The following is a 19,898-nucleotide window of genomic DNA, read 5'->3' on the forward strand; positions in this document are numbered from 1 at the left end:
TGATTGGATAAAGTTGACAGACTGCATGAGCACGGAGAGGAGAGACATGTATTACTGAGCAAACTCTATAACATTGTTGGAATATTGTGTTATTTAACTATTAAACAGATCACTTACAGCAGCGCTAATAGTCTGAATAAACAAATGTCCACAAGCAGCAACTTCTAAACGCTGCACTGTGCACATTTAGAGACAATAATACACAATATCAGCTTCTGGAACCACTTTTAATAGATCCAACATTTTAATAAAAAAGTAAAAAAAACAAAACAAACAGGACAATTTATTTACAATGTTGACAGTTACAAAAGGTGCAGATGTTACAAACAGCTGTAGATAAAGGCTTTTATGAAAGTTCAGTGTATAAAACAAAATATAACATTTGCCAAAAAGGAACTAATCTGCCAGAACAGGAAACTGAGTAAAGCTTATGGACAGGTTTTTGTTGTGTAGTTAAACCAGCAGACGTGTTAGAAAAGCCGACATGCTGAACAACTTAAAGTGCCTTCCAGTCTACAGGAGACTTTCCTGATTTCTTCAGCAGCTCGTTGGCCTTGGAGAAATGCTTGCAACCAAAGAACCCTCGATGAGCCGACAGCGGAGACGGATGCACAGCCTGCAGGACGTGGTGGCGCCTCTACAAACCCGAAGAACACAAACGTCAGATGCATGAATGTGACAGAGAGATATTTTAAATGTGTTTGTACTGAACAGTGTAGACTCACCCGGTCGATCGCAGCTCCTTTCTTCTGAGCGTACGACCCCCACAGCATGAAGACGAGGCCCTGCTGGTTGTTGCTGAGCCACTGAACCACGGCGTCCGTGAACGTCTCCCAGCCTTTGTCTTTGTGGGAGTTGGCCTGGTGCGCTCGGACGGTCAGCACAGCGTTGAGCAACAGCACGCCTGGCGAGCGACGTCACAGGTCCAGTTAATGATCAACAGCTGTCTGAATATTCAATCGATTTATTTTACTTTTTAAATATACCTTGTCTGGCCCATCCGCTCAGATCTCCGTGTCCGGGGTGCTGAAAGCCTTCGATGTCCGACACCAGTTCTTTGTACATGTTCTCCAAACTGAAACAAGAAAACATGAAGGTCTGTATTATAAACAGACTAGTTCACAGTGAAAAAAGCACTGAAAGGCACTGAGAGGGTTTTTATTTTTTACCTGGGTGGAGGATTCACCGGTCGTTTCACACTGAAGCACAGTCCGTGGGCTTGGTTCGGTCCGTGATATGGATCCTGACCGAGAATCACCACTTTGACCTGGAATCAGAGACGGAACTTAAACTAAAAACACGTGACAATCACTTCCAGATACTTCAGATGACACGTGTTAAAGAAAGACAACACACAGAGCTTTATATAAACTCTGATCAGGGAGAGGAGGATCATCTGAACGTTTTACAGGTTCCACCGTAAAAAAAACAACAATCTGCCTGATGACAGGGTCGGACTAAATGGACGGACAATAAGAATAAACTGACACTTGACTATTATTACTCTCGTTAATGTTGTTAGGAATGTATTTAAGCGTGTTTATTTATGTTCTTGGTATTCATACGTAGATGATTAGTCAAATTTTTATTGGAAAAGTGTAGCCCTACGTTACAGATCTTATTCTGACATCTTTACTTTTACTCAATTTTAGATATTTCAATGGACAACTAGGTCAAACCACTACAAACTTCCCCCACACATTGAGTTAATCGTGCAGCACTTTTGTTGCAGTTTGACTCTCGAACAGCTTCACACAGTTTAACAAATCAGTGCAAATCTTTAAAAAAAGCACCTGTTGCTGAGGTTTTCTCGTGAGGTAACATGTTGTGGTTTGTTCACATTTCTGCATGGTGTCATTTCTTGTCTTTTGTCTTCCCACAAATCTGCTTTGGTGTCAGACAGTAATGTCTCAGGTGAGCTGAACTTACATCCCGGATGTCGCACATCTGTGTCCAGGTGAAGACTTGATCAGCAGGTGGGTACACCGTGTGGCGTCTCCTCTCCTCAGACACGAAGCTCATCAACTGTAGGGGGGAAAAAAACGACATGGAGCTTTTAAAACTGTTGCAAACAGCGGAGACAACATGTGTAGTGTGATGATGATGATGATGATGAAGGTTGCCCCTCTCACTCGTCTGAAGTAGGGCTTTCCAAACTCAGCCGACAGTCCTTTTCTCCAGCTCTCCCCGAACCCTGGAGGCGTCTGAGCGGAAGCCAGTTTCTCCAGCGCCGCTCGCTTGTTGCGGGCGATCCTGTCCAGCTGATCCGGGGACAGAGGAGCAGGAGGCGGGCTGGACGGCTCCGGCTCCACCGCCGACTTCAGCTTCTTCTTCTGGAGGATTTTAATGTATTGAGCGACACACACGGCTGGTGAGAATCGAGCAGCTGGGGGCGGATTTAAAAACCGTCGACATCGCAACACAAACATTGTCGTGCTAAACAGCGAGCAGCACTTTTTTTTTTAACAACAAGCACGAACACGGCGGCGCCTGTGAACGCAGCTTTGATTCCGCTGAACGCGTCGCGGGAAAACAACAAACCCGCTGACTGAGAAACTTCTGCAAAAACACTGTAAGTGATGTTTTCAATGTTTACAAAGTTGATTTCTTATTATTAATTACACATGCTAGCTCATGTTCACGGACTCACCGGGTCGTTTGCATCCTCCTCGACTTCATTTAGATCCTCAGAAAGTCTCTTCTTAGACACGGGCGTGAAAAACGAGTTAATAGTTTTCTGTCCGATCATTTTGTTGAGGAACACTTTGGCGGAAAAGTGCCGTAAAGTCAGAAAATTAACCTGTTAACTAATGTGGGAGCAAAACAGCGGCGAGCTGCTCGGACGACCACCGGGATCAAAGTGTTTGGCGCCAGAACAAGTGACGAAAGCAAAGTTATGATAATGAGCTGGTGGTTGTTCAAGACACACTGTCGCTTCGAGCGTTCGCTACAGTTTATAGGCAAGAATCGCGTTTAGCATAAGAGAAATAGACGTTTCTCAATCATTTTCAGCTTTTAGTGAGTATTTTTCTGTTTTGAAACGTTTAATGTCATGATCTTTTGCTATTCTGCTAAATATTTAAGTTGTTTATCGAGCCAAAATCAATTCTTCCGTGCTCTTAAACATCGTACATGACAGTATGTTGATTATCTGTAATATATAGTCTATAGTCAACAGATTACAATGTAGTTGTCTCAGTTAAAGACATGTGGTTTAAAGGGTCTTTAAAGGTGCATTATGTAGTTTTGAAAACAAAGTCATAGAGGTGACATTCACAATACAAACTGGGAATATTTATCTGATATATTTTCATGACTGAATCAACAAGCTGTCCTCAGATGGGAGTAATGTCCCCAGAAGGCTGTTATTTTAATCTCATAGAGATGACAGAAGTAAAACACTGACCCTGCTTATTCAATCGTAACGACTAATGAAGATTTTTCTATTCTGACTGGAAAATCTTCCCCAAAACAACACAGTGCACTTTTTAATTCAACAAAATATAGTAGAATTCAACCCAAAAGATGGAAATTCTAGCGTATGATACAATGAACCATTCAGATGCATGTTGTCATACTTTTTCCACATTTATTCACATCTAAAAATTAATATCTTAGTGTTTCGTTGTTCTTCCAGCATCATCCAGGTCCTGAAAAAAAAAGTAATTCCTTAAAGCGTCACAGACATCAATTCACTGCGATGGAAAAGTTTGTGGTTCCGAGGCGGCAGAGACGCTCCGGCACCAGTGAAGCACCGAGTCCACAGAAGAAGATCAAACTGGAAAGTGATGAAAAGATGAAGCAAGAGGAGGAGGAGGAGGAAGGTGAAGATGCCTCTTCAGCAGAGTTCTCTCATCCCGTCCCCTGGCAGAAAATAGAGGCCGAGGGACTCGACTGTGATTACGCTCTGCTGTTCTCCAAAGAGGAAGCAGAAAAGCTTTTCAGACAGCTGGAGCAGGAGGTGGTGTATGCAACAGGTACAACGTCAAAGCCTTTTTCTGTGAAGCTGTGAGTGGAAGTTGCAGCATAGTTGATTGATTGTGGCTTTTTTTTTTTTTGTTCCAGGAGAAGAAGCAAGGGTCCAGGTGTTTGGAAAGGTGTACGATATACCGAGGAAGCAGGCCACATATGGAGACGCTGGTCTGACCTACACTTACTCTGGGGTGAAACGTTTAGCTTGCCCGTGGACACCAACTTTGGAATATATCCGGGATGCTGTGACAAAAACAACCGGACAGACATTTAATTTTGTGCTGGTCAACAGGTGAGACATTAGTAGTAAAGCTCTCAGGTTGACGTGTCTCCATCGCTGAACGTGTTCCTCTCTCCTCCTCCAGGTACAAGGATGGGCAGGATCACATGGGGGAGCATCGTGATGATGAGAAGGAGCTGGATCCCCTCTGTCCCATCGCCTCTGTCTCTCTTGGAGCGGCGCGAGACTTCATCTTCCGACACAGAGACACGAGGGGAAATCAGGCCCGTCGACAGATTGAACCCGTGAAGCTGGAGCTCGCTCATGGCAGCCTGCTCCTCATGAACTCCCCGACCAACACCTTCTGGTACCACAGCCTGCCTGTCCGCAAGAGGATTTCCCAGCCTCGCATCAACCTCACCTTTAGACGCATCCTGAAGGACACTAAGAAATGACCAAGTGTGGATTATCAGCAGGACAATGCAGAGGAAACATCTCACAAAGGGGCCCCAATGGAGGACAAGTCTCTGGACACGAGGACAAATAACACAAATCTAACACATGCACCAGCTGAATCTGACTCAGTGACAGCTCGGGGTGAAACATGAGGACATGTCGACTGGGACTCTGAGCTTAACACTAAACAAACCTGACCGACAGTAAAGTAATGAGTCATGTTTGCTCGCTGTAAATTAAACCTTTAAGACGTGTTATCAGGGTGTTATCTCACGCATCCTGGAAAACCTGGAAAATGAGAGAAAAAGCAGAATGTCCTCCAAACTCCTGTGTCGTCCTGAATCATTATTCAAACTGCGCAAAACTACACAATCCAGTATATATATATGTTGGGAAAATGTAGATTTGTCTTAAAAGGAAACCAGCTACTTGTTCATTTTGAGATACACGTCTTATTTTTTCTTTTGTATTCAAACAGCAATGAATAACACACTGTAATTCACAAGAGAAAAAGACATTTGGGTTTGAAATTGATTAATTGAGGAACACATCAGTGTATGTGTGCGCTCCCTGTCAGCTGTAGCAGCTAGACTGTCAATGAAAATGTCCTGGAAAATGATCTGTAGAAAAGTGGGAGCCCTGCATGAGGACTGTGGAGGATGAGTAGGTTTTATAAACTTCTAAATAAAGGAGCAATAAAGTTGACACAAGCCAATCTTTACCAACAGTAAGGCAATGAGTTATGAGAGCTCGCTGTGAAATAAACCTTTAACATTAAATAATTAATATAAAAATTAAACTGGATGCCGCCTGCTGATGTGTGAACTGCTGTTGTCAACAGTTACAGTCAGTAAACTGCTCTTTGTCATGCTGAAAAGTTGATAAACGTCCAATTAAACGTGGAAAAATCTTTTTGTTTGCTGTTTTGAACGTCAACGTGAGGGGGGCGTGGCTACGCTTGCTGACGCGTTGACGTCGCCCGGAAGCGCTCCTGCCCAGCTGCGCCCTGTCCTGTCAGGGCTGATGTTCGAACCGCCGACCAGCTGACGATGCCTGTAGAGAGTCTACCTGTCCGGGATGCGTCCGTTCACTTCCGTCTGCTGCAGCAGTATCTGTTCCTGCTGAAGAAATACCCCATCATCACCAAATCTGTGACGAGGTCAGTGAGAAGTTACGTTGTTTTTAATTAACGTCAGCTTGATAAATTGACTGATTAGCTTGTTGGTGCAGCTTTGTTCAGATTGACAGTCACATTATGAGACAGTGTCGTTCACTAAAGCACTGTTAAATAAAAGTAAAGTTACTTACTCTCTGTTACACTACAGCAAGTGTCGCCATTTGTCTGCAGCTTGTGTTTGACTGTTGGCTGCAGAGTTTGTCTTTGTTTGCACTGTCACTCAGGCTGTCAGCCAATCAGCATCTGCCAGGAAAACCTCCCCCAACATCTGTGTGACACAACACACTGCTGTGATTGGGTCAGAGTGTCTCACCATGAGTGTACCTGTTGCTGCATGCTGACACTGTGTGTGTGTGTGTGTGTGTGTGTGTGTGTGTGTGTGTGTCCTTCAGTGGCATCCTCTCAGCTTTAGGAAATCTTCTGTCTCAGATTTTGGAGGCGAGAAAAAAGGCCAAAAATGGAGCTCCGGTCAGTCCCATCGACACAGCTGGAGCTACACGCTACGCTATTTATGGGTGAGACTTCACGCAGACACAACGTAGACGGCTGACCTGCTTTTCACGACTCATCTACATTAAGAAAATCAATGTAATGCTGTTACAGTGTCACAGTGTTCCCTGTTAACCTTCTTGTCTGTTGCAGGTTGCTCATTACAGGACCGGTGAGTCATTACTTTTACCAGCTGATGGAGGTGTGGATGCCCACCACAGACCCGTACTGTATAGTCAAACGCCTGCTACTGGATCGGCTTTTCTTCGCCCCCGGATTTCTGCTCATTTTCTACTTTGTTATGAACATCCTGGAGGTGGGTCATCTCAGAGACTGTCCCTCCTTAATCACCTCAGTGGAGAAAGCACCCTGTCGATTTTGATATATTGCACCGGCACATGCACCCGTCAGCCACAACAATAAAACCCACTGAGAGGTGAAGTGAATAACATTGATTATCTTGTCACAAAGCATTGTTCTCCTGGGAAGAAATTGGTTCCAGGCATTCATGTGGAAACCATTTGACACCCACCACCCACCTAAACACTGCTGCAGATCATGTACAGCCTCTCCTGGAGGAGGTGGGCGAGGGGGGGGGCACTGCCATCTGAGAGCGCTGTTGCCATGTCAAGTGGCATCCACATGAATGAAGTTTAATGTCCCAGACAACCTCTGTAGTCTCATCTAGCAACTTATCTCCTTATTTTATGACATGTAAACACTTTAAAATTCACAAGTGTGGTATTTACTGATTTTTATGTTGTAGAGCGAAACGTGAAAATCTCTGAGCTTGTGGAAAAAACCCCAAAACATATGGACTCTGAGACGAGGGAACTGGAAGTACAAAAATACTGTTTTTTAATCAGCTGAAAATGCCTGAAATAAGGTCTGCTGTCACCACAGGCTTAAGAAATTAACATGTTTTGTCCTACGACATAAAAAACTTTTTTTTTTTATTCCAGGATTCAATAACATCGGCTTACGTGTCCTAAAAACTGTGTTTTTAAGTGTCTACAGAGGTTGTCAGGGACGTTAAACATCATCACAATGAACACAGAGTCTCATCTAGTCACTAGTCCGTCTTAACAGCCTGACTGTAGTTACAAACTATTCTAACTCTGACTTTACATGTGCATTAATCAGTTTATAGAAAATGTTTTTCGTAATTTTGTAGCAAGGCGCTTTGTGGTCGTGGCGTGTAAGCCATGTGAGCATTAGCATTTTACTTCGAGAAATTTATTATGCTTCAAATATCACACAAGTGGTGTTCATCTGTGAAATTTATCTTGCTGAACAAAACTTGTAAGTATCAAAAACATTGTGTTCGCCACAGAGATCGTTTTCTGCGATATTTGTCGAGGGAGCCAGAACGATGCTAACTTCCGGGTTAGCCTCCAAAAATATGTCATGGCTGCTGTACTACTCTGTTTACCTCCTACAAAGCTTTTGTATCAGCAGAAATTAGGGATAAAATGCTAAAACAAATGCTGTTTGTTGTCACTCTAATCTGCTCTCAGGCTAAAGGATGGAGCGACTTTGAAAGGAAGATGAAAGCGAGTTACTGGACTGCCTTAAAGATGAACTGGAAAGTCTGGACTCCCTTCCAGTTCATCAATATCAACTTCGTGCCTGTTCAAGTATGTATTTCACTGGCATCCTGTCATCGATGCAAATAATGAGTCACATACTAACATGTCTGTGTTTTTGCTTCCAGTTCCGAGTGCTGTTTGCCAACATGGTCGCCTTGTTTTGGTACGCCTACCTTGCATCTGTGAGGAAGTGAGGCGTCCTTCATCCAGAGGAAAACGGTTTCTTCACTGTGCGACTGAATACGAGTTACTTATCCGGACAGTAATTGTCACATACAGGTGCTTTCTACGGATTATCTGCTAACAAACCACTGAGTTTTAAGCCATTCTAACCTGCTGCTGTACTTCAACTGTGTTTGTAACAACAGAACATAATACATGTGGTTTACTATGAATTGTTTGTTTTTTTACAGAGCACTGCCAAGATGTTATAGTAAACCTGGAGTTATGTAATGAGTCTCTGTTATATATCAGAATAATGTCAGGTTTAAATTTCTAATGCCAAAGTGCCTTTTTGTTCGTGACGTTTGTGGTCTGAACAGAAAGCAGCTCCAACTCTCAGCTGAGGAAATATTCAACACAGGAAGTATGAAGACACATGAAAAATGAACATCCGGGGCTTTATTTTTATTTTTTAAAAACAGTTGCCAATTGACATAGTTGACACAGGTCTAATGAGATGACATGCTGCATTGTGGAATGACTGAATCAGGACACACACATCAAGGAATGCTTGAATTTCTAATTACATAATCAAAAATAATTAAACCCCGGATTCACAAAAAATGTCAATGTGTGTGTGATGAAGACATAAATAAAAATAAATTAAAAAACGCAGCATTGGAGGTCGTCATTTCTGACCTCAGCCTCCCCTCAGGCGGAACATCAGGTAGATGGTGCTGTGATTGGTGACGTTGTAGTCAGTCAGTCTTCCTCTGGTCATCTCTCTGCTCTGGTGGAGGAGCCTCTGCTGGCTCACTGGGACCTCCTCTCGTTGCTCCACCCTGGCCTTGAAGTGGTCCACGGTCTCCTCAGATGTGATATCGTAGGTGGACGATTTGCCCTTATCGTTTTTGAGGAACACCTGGAAAGATGGCGACTGGACAGGTGGTGGCTGGGCGACCTGGACAGATGACGGCTGGGTGATCAGCAGAGACACCTGGGAGCCGGACTGTAGACCGTACCAGCTGAGAGGCTTTGAGTCGTCGTTGAGAGGAGTCCTCTGACCGTTCACAAACATCAGCTTCTGCTGCTGGACCGGGACTCCCAGTTTGGTCTGGATGAGTCCCTTCAGGGAGCTCACGGTGTCCTGAGGGTTCACCGTCAGGCGGTGGGACCCGTTCAGCATGATGATGATTATCTCCATGATGAGCCTGGAAGATATTTTGAAACTGATGTTAAAAGTACCCAAAAGTTTCCATAAGCAAAGATATTAATACTTTTATTCGGGGGTCCTAGTAGAAAGCAGGAAGTAGGACGCTTTACATACTTTAAATTGCATATAACAAATTATTCTTCTCATGTGGTTCATTGCTGCAGCATTATTTTACACACTTTGTCTTGAACGCTCGGTTTTAGCTACAGAGTGAGACATCTCTCTTCTTCAATCTTTGGTGAGAGTTTGACACACGCATTACTTAACGGGCCGGATGTAGCCAATCAGAGGCAGAGTAGGGCGGGTCATGATGATGGAGGTAATACATAAAAATAACACAACTACAGCAGCAAAATCTCAAGAAAGCTATGCCATTATCGGAAATATTATATATATTTTTAGCAAATTACGGCTAAGTAATAAATATGTGAAAAGTCTCACAAAGTGAAGAAAAAACAAAATAAACAAAAACCCGTCTCGCGCGTCTCCGGGCGCTGCAACACCTGTGCTGGACTGTGTAGCAAGCAGGAGAATGAACTTTGAGCAAGTCGGAGGTATGGAACTATTTTAAACAAGTCCTGTCGGTCTAATCACAGTACTTAAGTTAATGTACTAGTTACATTCCATCACTGGATTTATTACATTTTTAAGATGCGTGTATAAAACCTATTTTTTAATAAAGAGATCTTCTTACCGTGTGATCACCTGAGGAAAAACTCCAGTCGATGAAACTTGTGTGATAGAGATGCTGTCGGCAGGTGGTTCTGCGTTCAAAGAGGGTGATAGTAAGTGTCGCTCAGCCTTTTATATGAGCTACGTATCTACGTCAGGTGACCGCACACCCCACCCCCTTAATCACTTTCCTATAACAGGTTTAGCAAGATGGAAGACAAAACTTATGTAGCTGAAAGTTTCCTGAACTTTCTAGGCTTTTCCAGGAGTCTCTCGACTCAAGTGATGAGGGCCTGGGTGCGGCTGGGTGACAGGCGGAGACACCTGAGGAACTCCCGCGTTTACTCTTTTAAAGGTGTGTTTTTGTTTGATCTTCCAGCTCAACCCAGCTTGTGGTCTCATGTAATTTATTAAATACTGTCTGCAAACATACACACAGCAACTGTTACACTACAGGAGGTACTGTGTGTTTGACAGGAGACAAGTAGATTAGTCTTTTATTGCGACACTGAGGCATTATAATTAATTAATTTTATGACTCCTCAAGAAGAACACAGTTATAATTAGCACAAAACTACTGCTGTTCATTCACAGATTTTATTTTAAATAAAATCTTTTCTACTGGAGCAGCAAGGGACACACACACACACACACACACACACACACACACACACACACACACACACACACACACACACACACACAGGCTCTCACAGTGTCCTGTATCTCCCGCCCGTGTCACTCTGCTGAGCGTGAGGAGTGGCAATACTGAGCAGCCAAAGAGAGAGACAGTGGATGCAGAGAGGTTGGGTGCTACGAGACTGATGCTGCAAAATGCAAATAAAGATCACAGACATGTTTGCCGGAGGGGCTGCTGTATCCTCCGCGTCCTCTGAGACTGAGACAGCTATGATCCAGCAACAGCAGGTTGAAGGTGAAGACAGCGGCAGCGGGCAGGGAGAGGAGCAGACAATTAATTGTTGTAATTTTCAGGCCCGTTGAGAACTCTGATTAATGATGAGCAATGGTTTGGATTGATTAGTATCAATATTAATTGGTATTGCATACTTCCCAAAATCTGGCAGCCATGGCACCTTATTCTGACAGAATAGCAACAGGCAGAATAGCAGGCAGAAGTCTGAAGACACATGAAAATTTAACATCCGGGGCTTTATTTTTATTTTTTAAAAACAGTTTCCAGTTGATACTGATGAACATTTAGAGGTCTAATGAGATTATAACATGCTGTGTTGAGGAATGACTGAATCAGGACACACACATCAAGGAATGCTTGAATTTCTGAGCACTAATCAAAAATAATTAAACTGTGGATTTGTGAATAATGTCATGTTGTGTGTGTATAACCTGTGTATGTCCAAAACAAAATAAAACATATTAAGCTATTACAAATGTTTAAGAAATGACACAGTTACAGGTCTGGGAATGATTTTTTCCAAGTCAAAAATAAAAGTCAATACAAAATGCAGCATTGGAGGTCGTCGTTTCTGTTCACATCGAGGAATGTTTGGATTTCGGAAGATAATTTAAACGTGTACTTGAGAAAAATAAAAAACACGATTGCATATCCAGGAATGATGTCACTCCTCAGTTAATTAGTCCAGTTGTTCAATACTTGGCGTTTAAAGCTGATACTGATTTTTTTAATATATAAATAAACACAGAATTTAAAATTTTCATTTCTATTAAATAAAATACAATGGGCTATAGGTAATTAACTAAGAGTCCTCAGCCTCCCCTCAGGCGGAGCATCAGGTCGATGGTGCTGTGATTGGTGACGTTGTAGTCTGTCAGTCTTCCTCTGGTCATCTCTCTGCTCTGGTGGAGGAGCCTCTGCTGGCTCACTGGGACCCCCTCTCGTTGCTCCACCCTGGCCTTGAAGTGGTCCACGGTCTCCTCAGGTGTGATATCGTAGGTGGTCGATTTGCCCTTCTCGTTTTTGAGGAACACCTGGAAAGGTGGCGGCTGGGTGATCAGCAGAGACACCTGGGAGCCGGACTGTAGACCGTACCAGCTGAGAGGCTTTGAGTCGTCGTTGAGAGGAGTCCTCTGGCCGTTCACAAACACCAGCTTCTGCTCCTGGACCGGGACTCCCAGTTTGGTCTGGATGAGTCCCTTCAGGGAGCTCACGGTGTCCTGAGGGTTCACCGTCAGGCGGTGGGACGCCCCGTTCAGCATAATGATGATTATCTCCATGATGAAAGTTGTCTGAAAGATAATTGAATGCATATTAAAAATAAGTCCATAAAGGAAGATGGAAGATAATTGAAACTGGTGTTAAAAGTACCCCAAAGTCAGACTTTACTGAAAGTAAAGAAATGATGTTCAAATATGCTGATGTGTAACTGAGAGTCGCCCACACAAAAAGTAGTTGAGTATTAGTGTTAAAGAGGTCATATTATGCTAACGTTCGGGTTCACACTTTCATTCCGGGATCCTATAAGAACCGGTTTACATACTTTAAATTTCAAAAACTCATTATTTCTTATTCTCACATGGTTCATTGCTGCAGCTTCCCTTTACACACTTTGTCTTGAATGCCACGTTTTAGCTACAGAGTGAGACATCTCTTCTCTGTTCAATCTTTGGTGAGAGTTGCACATGCACGTCAGTTAATGGGCAAGATGTAGCCAATCAGAGGCAGAGTAGGGCGGGTCATGATGAGCAGATAGTGGGACCTAAAATCGCACCTACATTAGAAGCATCTGCATGTCTGCTGAGGACTGGAGTGTGGCCATATATGGCCTCTGTTACATAGTGACGCACATAAGTTACAGAAGTGAAAAAAAAAAAAAAAAAAAATGGCACCAAATTGATGAACCTACTTTAAAAATGCACTGCTTTGGTTCTGGACTGCTGAGTAACTAGTAGACTAACAAGGAAGCTGAGGGGTGATAAATAAATGAGAGGAGGAAGTTGTTTTGTTTTTCATTCTGCAGAAGGTCAAATCTGTGATGCAGCATCTCTCCAACGTCCTAATACTGACAACTACACTGTGTTAATGAGCTTAAACACAAATCATGTATTTGTGACTAAAGCAGATTCACCAGTTCATCTACTGAGGACATTCTGTTGAGGCAGTCAAAAGGTTAAAATGTTGACTTTAATCTCGACATTTCCTGTTTTCTCTGAAAAATAAACCTCCCTCCTCTCTGGTCCTGATTCTCTTCACTAACTTACTGAAGTGCTAAAATAAATGTAGCGCAGTAAAACTGTGTTAAATGTCGGTCTAAGCAAAGTACTTGAGCAAATGTACTTTAATTACAGATTAATAGCAGTAGAAGACAGATAGAAAGACTATATTTTAATAAAGAGATCTTCTTACCGTGCGATCACTTGCGAAAAAAAACTCCAGTCGAGAAACTTCAGAAAAAGACTTCGAACCTCTGGAAACCTCTGTGAGTCCTGAGAGTGTCTCGCGGACAGGTGATGGTGATGTTGCGGCAGAAACAGCAGCTGTGACAGAAGATGTCCGCTCAGCTGTTTATATGAGCTCCGTCAGCTGATCGCACCGCCCCCCGTCTGTAAGATTCGTTTTCCTTTCCTCAACTTTCTTTAACTTTCGGTTTCCATTCTCCTGACGTGATGCAGCTCTTTCTGCTGGAGTTTACGTCATCATAAACAAAGAAGAAGAAGAAGAAGAAAAGGGAAAGCAACCCCAATAAGAAGAGGTGAGGCTGTTGTTAGTGTGACTGACAGGTAACTGCGTGTTTACAGGTGGGCTGATGACGTCAGGTCGATGACAGGGAGTTTCCACACAAGTTTGAATGTAGTTCGGTGCAAAGTTAACATTTAATTTTTGCATTTTGAAGAAGTATTTTTGTTTTGTATCACAATGCAGTCCTGGCAGGATGTGTGGGCCTGATTGTGCAACTAATATTTATCTTTATATCCCAAAATCAGCTTTATTTCTTTTAAAATATATATATTATTTGGGCTTTATATGCCTTCATGATAACTTCTTAAAGGAAGTTACTGTAAATTTAAGTTAGATTTAACTCTGTAGTTGTCTGCGTCCAAGAATCCTGCTGACCAGCAGCAGGTTTTTCATGTGGACACGTAAACTTCAGGGTTAATAACACATTGAAAAATCAGTATTTTGCATGATGCTGCAGAGATGGACAACAGATTTGAGCATCTTTTTTGAATGGCCACCAGTCAGACGCATAAACCTGACACAACACAAGGCCCATCAGCGTTTTGTAAGTTTTGTCAGAGCTGCAGAAACAATGAAGACACAGCTGGACAACCGGCTCTTTATCACACGATGCAACCTTGAATGCTTACGATCACTATTAGAATGAAATGTGTGTTGTGTGTCTTATCTTCCAGCCTCACCGACCTCGTGGTCTCATGTAGCTGCTTAAACACACTTTCAGCTACACAGCAACAGTCACACTACAGGAGGTGCTCTGTGTTGTACAGGAGACAAGTAAAACATGATGATCTGTCTTTTATTGTGAGGCTGAGGCATTATAACTATGTAATTTTATACATTTTTCAAGAACAATACAGTTAAAATTAGCAAATCCACAGTTTATTACAGTTCATTTACAGATTTCTACTGTTAAGAAGAGCATTTTCTCCACCACTGCTCTGCACAAAATCTTTTATAAATCATGTAAGATTTTGTTTCCTCACATGAATTCAATGATCACATCCAAGATGAGATGGATGCTCAGTGGCTTTAGGGTTTTACGATCATTAAATCAAGTTTAGAGTCATACTCAGTTAATTTACTGTTTGTGATTTAACTATTTTTTTTGTTTTGAGGCCTGGAGAACGATGGGAGGAAGTTGGTGAACGTGTTTTTGTCAGATAGGCCGTGTGTTTCACTGCAGTCCTGCCACTGAACAAATGATGAGTCACGTACCAGCAGCACTAATGTGGTTTTCCTGTCAGTGTCTCCAGTTTCGGGCAGTTTGCCAACATGGTCGCCATGTTTTGGTACGACTACCAATCTGTATCTGTGAGGAAATAAAGCTTCCTGTAATTTTTATGCACAGACAGCAAATCTAAAGGAAGACTGCCTCCTCACAGTGGCTTTAAGCTGCTCACTGTACTACTGAACTCATTCTCACACAGTCGTTCTTTTGATTATCTCATAACAAGTGAGGGGGCACATACAGGAAAAAACGGAAAGACACCATTCACATTCACATCTGGGACTTTATTTTGTAACAGTGACATAAATAAAACATGTATTTGTCCGGAGACATTACAACATGCTGCGCTTTATAAATAACAATTAAGTCAAATCAAGTTTTTAAGACATGACACACTAACAATGTGGAATTTTTTCAAAATAAAACTACATAATAAAAAATAAAAAAATAAAAAGAATGTGGTGCTATTTGTTTTTCATTCAACCAGGTCTACAGTAAATCAACTGTCGGTGATGTTTAAACCAGCAGAGTCCTCAGCCTCCTCTCAGACGGGACGTCATGTTGATGGTGCCGAGGGCTTCAACGTTATAGTCAGAGAGTGTTTTCCCATCTGTCAGCTCTCTGTTCTGGTAGATGAGCCTCTGCTGGTCTGCTGGGACCCCCTCTCTGCGCTGCACCCTTTCCTTGAAGTTCCTCACGGTCTCATGAGGTTTGATATCATAGGTGCTCTTCTGCCCCTGTAGGTTGGTGAGGAACACCTGGAAAGGTGGCGGCTTGGTGACCAGCAGAGACACCTGGGAGCCGGACTGTAGACCGTACCAGCTGACGGGCTTCGAGTCGTCGCTGAGAGTTTTCTTCTCACCGTTCACAAACACCAGCTTCTGCTCCTGAACGGGGACTCCCAGTTTACTCTGGATGAGTCTCTTCAGGGAGCTCACGGTGTCCTGAGGGTTCACCGTCAGGCGGTGGGACGCCCCACCCAGCATAGTGATGGTGATATCCATGATGAGAGTTGTCTGAAAGATAATTAAAATCCATATTAAAAAAGTCTAATTTTATTTCATATTCAAGTCAACACTCTTGAAGTTAAGTATCACAGTGTTGATATAAAAAAAAAGCTTCTTACCTTGTTTTTTGATCACTTGAGAAAACAGTCTGGAGATGCTGACAAGCACACAGATGATGCTCCACGATAGCAGCAGCAGTGCTGGAGATCTCAGATCAGCTCTGTTTATATACAGACAGGCTGCTTCAGCTGATCACCGCCCCCTCACTTAACATTCGTTTCCCTTAACTTTCAGTTTCCATTCTCCAAACGATGATGCAACTTCTGTGACAAAGTGTAATGTTTTGATCCCAGCGTGCACCGCTGCTGCTGATCCAGGGCACGTTTGGGAATTCACCTCCTTCAGTAATAACGTTTTATCACACAGGTGGGGCATTCAGAAGTCATGAGGAGTAACAGGTGATGGCCTGACGTCAAACGAGGGCTTTCCACTTGTACCGAGGAGTGGCTCGATCAATTAATCACAGTAAGTCTATTTTAAGCTTCATGCTTGTGTAAACATGCTTAATGTGGAAACTAAACCGAAACAGAGGGAAAATATTAGTAGTTTCCTTTTAATCAACTTTAATATACTTAAATTAAAGCTGGACATTAGGTTTCTACTGTATCTGACAAAACAGAACAAAGGACCTAAAAGGGGCTCTGTGGAGGTTCTGTGCTGTGCTGGAAGTGGGTCATACTGTGATTTTGATCTTTTGCTTGATTATGTTTGTGGACTGCAGAGAGTTGGGAAACAAAGACAAGACTCTCAACAAAGTACGTAACGTCACATCTGACAGGGACAATCCAGCAGCATTAATAAACAAATCATCCACAGACTTATGTAGTAAACTTACAGAGATTAGGGAAGTTTCATTTCTCATGTCACAATATAATCTGCTCACATGTGGCCAATAAAAATGATTAATAACCCTTTTTAAAATGTGCAGTTTCACTGACATGCCTCATGTCGCAGGCTGCCAACACTGTGCTCACTAACGTGTAATAAAACGATACTGAAACTAAAAATTAGATCAATGAAACTGGAAAAAACAATCCAGATCGATGACCAGCAAGTTTTTTTTATTTTTTAACAACAACTTCCCAAATTAACACTTAGTAATAAATATCAAAGATGAATTCACAGTCATCATAACTCGGAGTGTTTCAGCATCGCAGCCCTCTCCTCCTGCTTTGGCAGAGGAATGTTTCCTGTGGACAGAAAACAGATATTAGTTAATGATCCCCACAATAAAAAAGGTGACTGGCTTATCATCTCAAAATGTGCAACCAATTGTTATAGAAAAATCTACGTATTTAGGCTTTTTTTTTTACCTGGTGGGGCCACAAAATATTCTTCGACTGTGTTTTTGGCGAGCTGCAGCAGTTCTTCAGCACAGTCGCCTTCAGTCACTGCGTCGTCCCGCAGGATTAACGCCCTGAATGTGCACAGATTAGAACAGAACTACAGTCATTTAACAGCCTTAACGAGAGCTTAAAATTAAAGCTACAGTTCTTGTTCATTCATCACAACACTCTGCTTATAACTTCAATGAACTCAACTGTCCTTAACTAACTAATCTAAGAGATTATTGAACCTTTAATTCCACTTCATTTGTCTGACAGCTGTAGTTGCTGTATAGATGATAATTTGTCGTGCCCTTTCTCCTGCTTCTTAAAATAAATAAACTCTTTAAACTGCATCTTTTTTCATGAAAGGTTTCTTTTTAGAGATCTGTTGTTCTCCTGTAAAACACCCAACAGCAAACAAAGTATTTAAAAGTAGTTCAACATCTTCAGCAGTCAAAAAAAACAACATACACATTAATTCAGCAGTAAGATAAATCCAAAAACACTAAGGTCTTAGTGCAGGATTTCATACAGTGGTATTAGCATTAGGATCTGTAACCTTCCTCCAACAGCTGCTCTACTGTACCTGTCCTCCAGAACTGAATCCATTGGTTCAACTCCAGATGTGTCGACAACATGAAGCTGGTCTGCGAATCGTATCGCTTTCTCCAGACACTCCAGTCCCTGTTTGGTGCGGAAGTCCACCAAGGCCAGTCTCTCCAGCTTGTCCACCAGGTCTGCAGGGATCTGGGCTCGCTGTAAACAGATTGTGTGTTGATGAAGAAACAGTTTCCTTCCATTGTTTCCACATCCTCATCTGAACACTGATATCTGTTCATCTCTGCTGTTCTGTAATATACAGTTTAGTTCCACTGAAAACATTGTGTGATTCTGTGTTGAGTGCCCAATATCCAACCTAAAACTAACTTAACCTCGGTGTCTGTCAAGTCATTATGTCAGCTTCATACTTGACACCATGCTAACACATGTTAGCATTCATCCAGTCTTACCGGGGGCAGTTGGTCCTCTGGTACTGGCTCCCATGTCGGAAACTCTGGTACCTAACAGACATGAAACACAGGTTTATCAACCATGTTCTGCATTAACTTCTAAACAAACCCACTGATTTATTATTTACCTTGGGGTTCAGTGGTCCAGAGCTCAACAGACGCGTCTGTAAGCAGCTGTTTCTTCTTCTGTGGAAATCCTGAACGTTTATTCCTGAGTGTCCACCGTTCAACAGTCTACATAAAGGTCGAATGGTTTGTACTGACACGCTAAATTTTCGTGTAACAGCGAAGCTAAACACCGACATTTTCAGCACGATGAGCTAACTATCTATAAAAGAGTGTATTGTATAAAAACAGTGTCACATTTTCAGTCCCGTTGGGTTTAACTAGCTTCACTTTGACGCTAGCTAACAGTCTGTTGTAGCTATTAGCCAAGAGGAGGCAGGACGAAGTTAAAGCGAGAGGTTTATCCCCCACGCACTTACTTCTTCGTTTATGTCCCCCCCGAACAAACAAACGGGTTCGTTTTAGTCGATAAATACTGAGGAAGTCTTAAATGTGTTTATTTCTGTTTAATATAAAACCTTGTTTAGCAAAATGTCGTTAAGTGTTGTACATGTAAATGACACAGCTAGAATAAAATCGCTCTTTCGGGTGTCGAACGTTGTTGTTGACGCATGCGTACTATTAAAATACACAACCGTTTCAAAATAAAATCGGTGTTATTGAAATTTAGAATTTAGAAGATACAAATTTGCTGAACGTTTCACTTACACTGCAACTAAAACCAGTTGGGACTTTTTAAACATGATTATCTGTAAATTAAATATTTACTCTACCTCGTATGACATAATTCATAGCGACTCTATTGTGAAACGGCCGTTGGAGGCCTAACCCTAACCCCACACAAATTGAGAAAAGATTGAGTTTTGTCTTTATGATGAACTGTCTCTCATGGTCGAGCAGAGCCCGGATAGCTCAGTCGGTAGAGCATCAGACTTTTAATCTGAGGGTCCAGGGTTCAAGTCCCTGTTCGGGCGATAGTACTTTTCCCTTTTTTTGTGTTCAGGCTACAAAATCCCTAGCGGTGCTGCGAACTCGTCAGATAAACACAGCTTGTACAGTCGAAACCCGTCTTCACATGTCTGTCTTATTCTCAAACCTATCTATATTCATCTTCTCCCTCATTCGCAATTACATTGTTTTTTAGTAACAGTTTAATTGTTGCTTTCTACGTCTTCCTCCATCAGCAGAATGTATACGAGGTTTGTCACATTTCAATTCTCTCCAAAGAAAAGTACTATCGCCCGAACAGGGACTTGAACCCTGGACCCTCAGATTAAAAGTCTGATGCTCTACCGACTGAGCTATCCGGGCTCTGCACTATAACCCATCGACAGCCATTAAGTATGACACAAAACACTTTTTTCATGGTTAAATATTGGTGTGTAGTTGTTTCTTCTGCATGTGTTGTGAATTCAACGGCAGTATTCAACACGTCTCAAGTTTCAAAATGACGAGTCTGTGAGTGATGTTATGTTAGGTACAGTAAATAGTTAATTTACTGATATTCAGACTGAAAAAGTCCCATTTGTATTTGAACTAAACAATTCAGTCTGGCGCCCCCCCTTGTCCTTTC

General features: G+C 42.3%; 7 protein-coding genes, 1 long non-coding RNA gene and 2 other non-coding genes across 10 annotated transcripts; 3 read left to right on the forward strand and 7 right to left on the reverse strand.

The window, feature by feature from the left end:
- Positions 1-208: 208 nt before the first annotated feature.
- On the reverse strand, positions 209-2,881 carry unga (uracil DNA glycosylase a). Its single transcript, XM_037099289.1, has 7 exons — positions 2,651-2,881; positions 2,133-2,333; positions 1,930-2,025; positions 1,170-1,267; positions 987-1,075; positions 726-904; positions 209-637 (listed from the first exon to the last, which is right to left on the reverse strand). Exons 1-7 carry the CDS (start codon positions 2,747-2,749, stop codon positions 497-499), a joined length of 903 nt encoding a protein of 300 aa, XP_036955184.1. The 5' UTR covers positions 2,750-2,881; the 3' UTR covers positions 209-496.
- Positions 2,340-5,447, forward strand: alkbh2 (alkB homolog 2, alpha-ketoglutarate dependent dioxygenase). The gene is made up of 4 exons (XM_037099290.1): positions 2,340-2,572; positions 3,638-3,977; positions 4,066-4,264; positions 4,338-5,447. The coding sequence occupies exons 2-4, from the start codon at positions 3,701-3,703 to the stop codon at positions 4,645-4,647; spliced, it is 786 nt and encodes a 261-aa protein (XP_036955185.1). The 5' UTR covers positions 2,340-2,572; positions 3,638-3,700; the 3' UTR covers positions 4,648-5,447.
- On the reverse strand, positions 4,490-6,178 carry LOC119020149. Its single transcript, XR_005075238.1, has 3 exons — positions 5,957-6,178; positions 5,717-5,769; positions 4,490-4,626 (listed from the first exon to the last, which is right to left on the reverse strand). It is a non-coding gene; the product is annotated as an uncharacterized LOC119020149 (long non-coding RNA).
- pxmp2 (peroxisomal membrane protein 2) lies at positions 5,546-8,740 on the forward strand. The gene is made up of 5 exons (XM_037099291.1): positions 5,546-5,807; positions 6,218-6,340; positions 6,468-6,630; positions 7,832-7,951; positions 8,029-8,740. The coding sequence occupies exons 1-5, from the start codon at positions 5,698-5,700 to the stop codon at positions 8,095-8,097; spliced, it is 585 nt and encodes a 194-aa protein (XP_036955186.1). The 5' UTR covers positions 5,546-5,697; the 3' UTR covers positions 8,098-8,740.
- LOC119020148 (polyubiquitin-like) lies at positions 8,505-10,189 on the reverse strand. Its single transcript, XM_037099293.1, has 2 exons — positions 9,973-10,189; positions 8,505-9,276 (listed from the first exon to the last, which is right to left on the reverse strand). The coding sequence occupies exon 2, from the start codon at positions 9,267-9,269 to the stop codon at positions 8,766-8,768; it is 504 nt and encodes a 167-aa protein (XP_036955188.1). The 5' UTR covers positions 9,270-9,276; positions 9,973-10,189; the 3' UTR covers positions 8,505-8,765.
- Positions 10,190-11,101: 912 nt separating this feature from the next.
- LOC119020287 (polyubiquitin-like) lies at positions 11,102-13,450 on the reverse strand. The gene is made up of 2 exons (XM_037099536.1): positions 13,294-13,450; positions 11,102-12,176 (listed from the first exon to the last, which is right to left on the reverse strand). Exon 2 carries the CDS (start codon positions 12,162-12,164, stop codon positions 11,697-11,699), a length of 468 nt encoding a protein of 155 aa, XP_036955431.1. The 5' UTR covers positions 12,165-12,176; positions 13,294-13,450; the 3' UTR covers positions 11,102-11,696.
- A 1,667-nt stretch (positions 13,451-15,117) lies between these two features.
- On the reverse strand, positions 15,118-16,786 carry LOC119020189 (polyubiquitin-like). Its single transcript, XM_037099401.1, has 2 exons — positions 15,981-16,786; positions 15,118-15,870 (listed from the first exon to the last, which is right to left on the reverse strand). The coding sequence occupies exon 2, from the start codon at positions 15,856-15,858 to the stop codon at positions 15,388-15,390; it is 471 nt and encodes a 156-aa protein (XP_036955296.1). The 5' UTR covers positions 15,859-15,870; positions 15,981-16,786; the 3' UTR covers positions 15,118-15,387.
- Positions 16,787-16,922: 136 nt separating this feature from the next.
- Positions 16,923-18,934, reverse strand: gatc (glutamyl-tRNA amidotransferase subunit C). The gene is made up of 5 exons (XM_037099400.1): positions 18,388-18,934; positions 18,260-18,310; positions 17,836-18,005; positions 17,235-17,338; positions 16,923-17,111 (listed from the first exon to the last, which is right to left on the reverse strand). The coding sequence occupies exons 1-5, from the start codon at positions 18,562-18,564 to the stop codon at positions 17,050-17,052; spliced, it is 564 nt and encodes a 187-aa protein (XP_036955295.1). The 5' UTR covers positions 18,565-18,934; the 3' UTR covers positions 16,923-17,049.
- Positions 18,935-19,226: 292 nt separating this feature from the next.
- Positions 19,227-19,299, forward strand: trnak-uuu. The gene has a single exon. It is a non-coding gene; the product is annotated as a tRNA-Lys (tRNA).
- A 264-nt stretch (positions 19,300-19,563) lies between these two features.
- On the reverse strand, positions 19,564-19,636 carry trnak-uuu. The gene has a single exon. It is a non-coding gene; the product is annotated as a tRNA-Lys (tRNA).
- Positions 19,637-19,898: the final 262 nt, after the last annotated feature.

Source organism: Acanthopagrus latus, chromosome 5, assembly GCF_904848185.1.
Source record: "Acanthopagrus latus isolate v.2019 chromosome 5, fAcaLat1.1, whole genome shotgun sequence".
Classification (NCBI taxonomy): Eukaryota; Metazoa; Chordata; class Actinopteri; order Spariformes; family Sparidae; genus Acanthopagrus; species Acanthopagrus latus.